The sequence below is a fragment of the Solanum stenotomum genome, chromosome 3 (genome assembly GCF_019186545.1).
Source record: "Solanum stenotomum isolate F172 chromosome 3, ASM1918654v1, whole genome shotgun sequence".
NCBI lineage: Eukaryota > Viridiplantae > Streptophyta > Magnoliopsida > Solanales > Solanaceae > Solanum > Solanum stenotomum.
The window spans coordinates 57,829,519-57,836,815 of record NC_064284.1 but is presented as its reverse complement, the minus strand read 5'-3'; the positions used below and the strand labels follow the sequence as shown (position 1 = coordinate 57,836,815).

At 28.2% G+C, this 7,297-nt stretch overlaps 1 protein-coding gene across 1 annotated transcript; it reads right to left on the bottom strand.

Moving 5' to 3' along the window:
- Positions 1–2,008: 2,008 nt before the first annotated feature.
- On the bottom strand, positions 2,009–3,640 carry LOC125859990 (cyclin-dependent kinase inhibitor 1-like). The gene is made up of 4 exons (XM_049539855.1): positions 3,337–3,640; positions 3,170–3,195; positions 2,841–3,059; positions 2,009–2,310 (listed from the first exon to the last, which is right to left on the bottom strand). The coding sequence occupies exons 1-4, from the start codon at positions 3,502–3,504 to the stop codon at positions 2,247–2,249; spliced, it is 477 nt and encodes a 158-aa protein (XP_049395812.1). The 5' UTR covers positions 3,505–3,640; the 3' UTR covers positions 2,009–2,246.
- Between the last annotated feature and the right edge of the window lie 3,657 nt (positions 3,641–7,297).

Below are 7,297 nucleotides of genomic sequence, written 5' to 3'. Positions count from 1 at the left end.
TTTAAGGTAAAATTTCAATCACATTAATAAATTTATTTTATGGCCTTAATAAGTGCACATTTATATTTTATGTGTAAGTTATTAGTATTTAGTTACATATTTCCTATCAACTTTGTTTAAAGAGATAATATTTATTTTATGACTTTGCATTGTCTTGGAAGCACTATTTTTATTACTCTTACAAACATTATTTTTATGAAGTGCATTCTATAATGCTTCCAATTTATTTTATGTTCACTAAACTAATATTGATGTATTTTTTTTTATTTGGTAGGATTGTGTTGGTGCGATTGATGGAACATATATAGAAGGGGAGATTCCTAAAGCGGTGCAACAAACATATCGTAATCGCAAAGGAAGAACATCACAAAATATCTTATGTGCTTGTGATTTTGATATGCGATTTACCTTTGTTGCTGCTGGTTGGGAAGGTACTGCACATGATAGTAAAGTACTTGAGAATGCACTTGTTGAACCAACATCACAATTTCCATTTCCGCCACATGGTAACTTTAAATTTCATCCTTAGAATAAATATTATTTATTTACACAAAGCTGTCTCATTTACGTCACATATGCTTTTAGTAATTCTTTATAAAATGTTTGTTGGTAGATAAATATTATGTTTTTGATGCTGGTTTTCGAAACACAAAAGGATTTTTAGCTCCATACAAAGGACTACGCTATCATTTGCATGATTACGGAGGAAGTGAAAGAGAGCCTCAAAATGCCAAAGAACTGTTTAATTATAGGCATTCATCTCTGCGCAATGTGATTGAACAAACTTTTGGAGCTTGGAAAAATAGATTTAGAATACTGAAACAAGGCATGAACCATTATGATATTGATATACAAGTGAAAATTGTTATAGCTTGTGTAGTGTTACATAATTATTTGTAAGAATACCAAAGTATTGATGAAATATTTATGGTCTATGAGCATGAAAATATAGTTGCGGATGATATTGACCAACAAATGGCTCACAGTAACAATGTTGGTTCGTCTTCTCGGTCACATGATCGAGAAATGCAAGTGTAACGTGAGGAAATTATCCGTTCTATGTGGGAGGATTATATTAAAGACTAGTACACTACAATTTATGTTCAATTTTTTTTATTAAATTAAAGTTAGATGAAATAATTACTTAGGTGGAGAACAAATAACTTTGTAATAATTTATTATGCAATTTTATAATTTTTTGTTTATTTGATAAGATTGAATAAACAATTGGGGCTATTTTAATAGTTTTACAACTTATGAGATTTTTATGTTTATGAGAAAATATACAACACAAAAGTTTCATATCTCATGTCCAAACAAAACTTCAATTTCATCTCACGATACCATATCATGATTCCATATCATGATATCATATCGCATGGCCAAACGAGCCTTTAGTATGGGTTACTTTTTCTATGTAGTTTGTGGTACGGATGCATTTATATATTAACTATATGAGAAATGTGAATTTATGATCTTTTCATAAAATTAGATATTTTATGTATATATTTTTTAAAATTGGTATAATATTCTTTGTTAACTCTCATGCTATTTTACCTTGTGCACATCTAAAGAATAATAGTCACTCTAGTCTCACTTCCTTATCGTTTCTTCTCCCTCATATATATCTCCACCCAATATTCCATACAATTGACAAATATAAAGGCGTTGTTAGCAAACATTTTTGAGTTTCCTCAAGTATTCAAAATGAGTCTGGTTAAATTTGAATTTGTGTCACGAAATTTCATATTGAGGTTAAGGCATATTCCTTAACAAAATCAAAGCATATTTACAAATCAATTGAAATGAGAAAAAATGGAAGCGAATCTCGGTGTACGCAGCCACCAACTCCTAATTCCTATACCACATAAATTAATTAACCTAAAAATAAAAATTAACAACAGACAAAATTATGCAGCTTAACAACAAATTCATCACTAATTCTATTAACTACAAATCTACAATCAGAATTAAAGACAAAATTATAGTTAATTTCAATTAAAAAAAATAGAGGAAATATGTACTCTTTATTAAAGAAGAATGTAAGTGCATTAGATCATATCTTATCTTAAAAGAAAAGGAAAACAATGACCACCTAAAACTTACTAGAACTAATCAATTAATGTACTGCCATAGATTAAATTAAATTAGATAATTAAGTTATTCTAAGCAGTCTAGCTAGCCTAGCTAGTGCTACCAATTATTAATAAGAAATCCTCGACCTTCATCTTTTAGAATTTCATTTTTCATATTTTGACCCACTCGAAACGACCTTCCAATGGTTCCTCTTTCTCAAAGTCGAAGTTGTACCTGCACAAATATACCACGTAAATTTAAAATTTAAATTTTATAAGTTCAATCGGAAATTGATACTGATAACTTGTTAGACAATGTTAAAGGAAAGGAAGTTTTGCTTGTTGGATGAATAATATCAAAAAGAATGTTAACTATTTTCGAAATGGAAAAATCTTTTTGGCTAGAAAATTTGGTCAGAATATTTTAAAATATTTTTACTTTTTTAACTTTAATACCTTTTAACTAAAAAATAAAAAAAAATCAGTTTATTTTAAAATAAAAAAAATATTAGTATAGTTTTATAACTTTTTTGGCCAAATTGTGACAAAATTTTCTGGTCATTTAGTACTTCCCTTTCGAAATCTCACTTACAAGCACACACTTTGAAATCTCACTTTTTGGTAAAATAATTTTTGTAACCTCAAAAATTGAATTGGGGCAAACGATAGAAAAGAAGAGTGGAAAACAAAAGAGGAGAATATATAGTAGGACTTCAATACTAATATCAAATATCGAAAAATCAAAAGAGAGAGAGGATTATGTACTTTTCTCGAAGTCGTTTTTCTCGAAGGCGTTTACATGTCCTTAGTTCGCATCTTGTAAAAAACTCTTCAATTTCTTCTGTAGTCGGAATTATTTCGTTCAATTCTACTTCACCGAATTCTTCTAGTGGAGGCATTTCATTCAATTCTACTTCATCGAATTCTTCTAGTGGAGGCATTTTCTCCGACTCGGATTCTTCTTCTTCAATCGTCTTCTTCTCTCTGCAGAGATAGATAAAATAAAAGAGAGATGCCTATATAGTACTACTAGTAGAAAAAATGAAAATGATCTTAAAATTTGAAGAGCCCAAAAAATAAATAACACTACTTACTTGTCTGCAACTTCCCCACCGTTGGCCTGCAAAAATTCAAAATTCAAAATTCAAATACACTCTTATCAGATATATATCCAATTTTAAATCCCCATAAATATCTATATACATACAAAAAAAAACCAGAGAAAATTCAGTTCAAGTAAAACTCGAATGATTGGGCGTACATCCAGATCTAGTGATTTCGAGTTGCTTGATCCGTTCCTTGAACAACAAGACATTGAACTCCCGTCCGATTCATAATTCTCAGAACTCGCCACCGGAGAAACTACATTTCCCGGTGTATAAGTATCACATATCTTCCTCTTTTTCATCATCATCAATGGTACGTCCATATCAACTACTACTACATCTGACAGTTGGATAATAGTAACTTCTCCAATTCTGTTTCAATTCCTCGTATACCAGATCAGGTAACTCTAGTATTTAGAATTTGTTATGAGGAAAGTAATTGTGAAATTTCTCTATCTTGGTCAGATTTATTTCAACTGTGAAGTAGAAGAGAGAGTAATGAATTATGACAATTTCGTCGGATTTTGCTTCTTATTATTGGATGATGAGTACTGCTCTCATTTTTGTGGTCCTCCAGACACACACCCGTTTAATCTAACGGCGACTAAACGGGATTCCAGGACGACGTGATAGGGTGTCAAGTCAAATTATTATTATTATTATCAGATTTTAAAATTTATAAATCAAATTAACTACATTGGACTTTTCGATTTTTCGGTTTCTTGATAAATTACAAACATATAATTAACTTTAATTTAAATATATCTTTAGTCCCATAAAAATACAATAATCTAAGGTATTTTTTTAAAAAGAAAATAACATGATTGATACATATCAAAAATAATAATGAAATAGCATAAAACAAATATTACAAATTAATAATTCATAAAAAAATATAATAATTTAAAAATATTAAATCATGCATGTCAAAATAAGTCTAATAAATAGTGTTATTACATAACTTAAATCATGTATTTTCATTATCTAAATTAATATAGAATTAAAGGAAAAATGTTTATTATTATTGTCATTCTTAATATTGAATTAACTTTTTTTGTTTAGCATTGATTTAATTTTAAATTGAAGCTTTATTAGAAACTGCAAAGTGTAAAAACTAAGCAAAACAATTGTTTCGGTGGTTTTGGACTTTTGGTGAAAAGTTTGTTAACAGAATGTGAAAAAAGTTAAAACTAGAATATCTCGGTTTTAATTTGGTCAACTTGGTTTACAGCACAAAATTTAAGGAATTAGAAAAAAAAATTAATCTTATAATCTTAGACTGAAAAAACAAATGTATGATGTACCAAAACTTACTTCCAGTAGAACTTCTTGAATTTTAAAAAACTTACTTATATCGTTTTATCTAAAATATAATATTTTTTTTCCATAGGTTAGAAAACAAATTGCTATGAGCTCATAGTCGCTAAGAGGAAGAAAAACTTAATCGAACTCAAGTAAAATTAAGCCGTAATCTCCGAGGTATGATACCTTATAGCTTCATAGTTACAAGTCATTTTCTCATTACTTGTTTTAATCAAAGCTAGAAGTGAAAAACATTAGCCCATAAAATATAACTGCTTAATTATTTTGGTCCCATTAAAGTTAGTTTTAGTATATATATTAACCTAAATTGGCTCAACCTTACCAAAATTTTGTCAAAAAGTTGTTTTTATTTAATATGTTATACTTTATAGTTATATTATATTCCCAAAAACGCCCTGTTACATAGACACAAAATTTCAAAAAGAAAAAAATGTACTAAAAGATTAAGAATAAGATAATATCTAATCTCTATCTATTCACATAGAAGAGCAGAAAGAAAAGTAAATATATTGTTTGTTTACTTTTTCAAATATATAAATTAATAAAACTACACGTTTCTACTCGTACAAAAAAATAAAAATTCTTCATATAATTAAAACTAAGAACTACTCGTATCAATAAATTGTTCATAGTTGCAATTCTTCTCGTGTCAATACAAAAAGTATTATAAGTTGTAATTTTTCTCATATCAATATGATTTAAAAAATTAAATTTCAAAATTTATGTGTAGTAATTTGAATCTCGAAAAAAATATATCATATAAATTCATTCAGAAAGACTAACCATCGAAGCAACAAACTCCTTCCTAGATATATCCCTCCTTGATTGATTACTGCAAAATATAAACGACCAACAATTAATATACATGAATTGAAAATCACAACTTATAGTAGATTATTAAGTATAAAATCTATGATCAATATTGAGATCAATTAACTAATACAAGTACCTTGAGACACAAGAAGAATAGTTTAACTTGAAGCTAGCAGCAAGAGATAGGTAATTGGTTTATTCTATCACAGTGCTGAGATAATATATAGTTTAATCACAAATCTATATTTATAGTTAAATAATTGAGTTTAGCTATAGATTAATGTGGATTAAGGTTTTTTCTTTTAACAATGATTCTTTTAGACAATATCCAATTATAAGACTGTCCAATTTTAATTTAATTGCAATAACCGTATGTTTCGGATTTTCAAAGGTATATTTATTTCATGTGGAGTACTAAATTAAGGTTAATTAGTCGCTGGCAATTACTACTATCGTACATTGTCGAACCACTTTTAATTTATATGTACGAAAATATCTCTATATTAATTAATAAAGTTAATTATTATTTTGTTATCAAATAGAAGACTGATAGACATGTTATATAGATACTATTCCTCCCTCCCATTTTTTAAAATTTTTTGATAGTAATTAACTTAAATAAAATTGACATTAGCATAAGCACTTTAATATAATTAAGATTGATGCAAGTAAATCTAATTGATTGGGACTTTAATATTAACATAATCACTTTAATATAAAAAAAAAGTTTAATTTGGATCTCATTAAATTGGTTAGAAAGTACTATGTCTTACTGCAAACAGAGGCGTATCTAGGATTTCGGGATGATGGGTGCATTATTACAAAAAGGTTGATCTAAAATATAAATTTGATCGGTTGGACATTTAGGTTCTTATTACTGAAAACCGTTAAAATTAATATTATAGGTCCAAAACTAATTAAAATGTCAAAAGTGTTACCAATAACCATTTAGAGAGGTGTTATCTAATTTTACAAAGAAAAATAAAACAAGATGAATATAAAATTCAAATTTCTAACCTCACGTAGAGAGGTGCACCCAGTCATCATCGCATTATATGATACTCCGAATATGGGTTCACACATCTATATTTCAATATTTTTAAAAAATATAACACTACTATATATGATCTCGGAAGGAGAGCATGGGTTCAGATGAACCCGGTGACCCCTCCTTGGATACGCCTCTGACTGCAAACAAGCAATTGATGCACTTATGTATTATGTTATTACTATTTTATGAGATAGTATTTTTTATTAATGTGCAGGCAAACATATATTTTTATTTTTAGGTGAAGATATTCAAGTGAAATGAAATATTGAAATAAATTTATTATATTTAGTCAATATTATTAAGGAATTGTTGGTTATGCAAATGCAGGAAAATTATTTGATATGCTACATACCATTTGATCGTACATAAGTTATATATTTGCATATGTGAGGGTATATGATCATATTATTATATTCTATTAAGACAGTTAATTATATTAAACTTGGTATTTATTCAAGTCATGCGAAAATTAAAGCAAGTGACTTAACATATGAGAAATGTGCGATTTTTCTCATGAAAGAAGTTTCCAATAATATTGAAGACATTGTCATTATTTACTTAATTCAATTGAAAGAAGAAAATATCGAAGAAGATAAAATAAATTATATATTTCGGTCCGAGCCTACATTCTAGACGTGGTCAACACTCAAGAACTGTTGCTGGTCCCCAAGCGAACCGCCATCCTGGCTGACTACAAGCGGAAGACTAACTCAAGCATAAACAAACATCAAACTGAAAGAAATGTTTAAGAACTGCTTACTGAATCTTCAATATCTCTAAATATATTGAGTATAAAATATAAGTTTTAAATAAAACCTCTGAAACTGAAAGACTCTCCAAATCTGTCTATCTATGAAGCCTCCACTGTATAAAGACAAGTGTCATGTAATACCTTGAACTTCGGTCACTTTTTAAGTTTTGGGTCAACT

Bases quoted from the DNA above. Each gene is read 5' to 3' on its own strand.
- LOC125859990 (XM_049539855.1), bottom strand. From the start codon at position 3,504: ATGGACGTACCATTGATGATGATGAAAAAGAGGAAGATATGTGATACT. The intron at 3,060-3,169 runs GTAAGTAGTGTT...CTATCTCTGCAG, and splicing joins GGTGGGGAAGTTGCAGACAA to AGAGAAGAAGACGATTGAAG. The intron at 2,311-2,840 runs GTACATAATCCT...ATATTTGTGCAG, and splicing joins GAAAAACGACTTCGAGAAAA to GTACAACTTCGACTTTGAGA.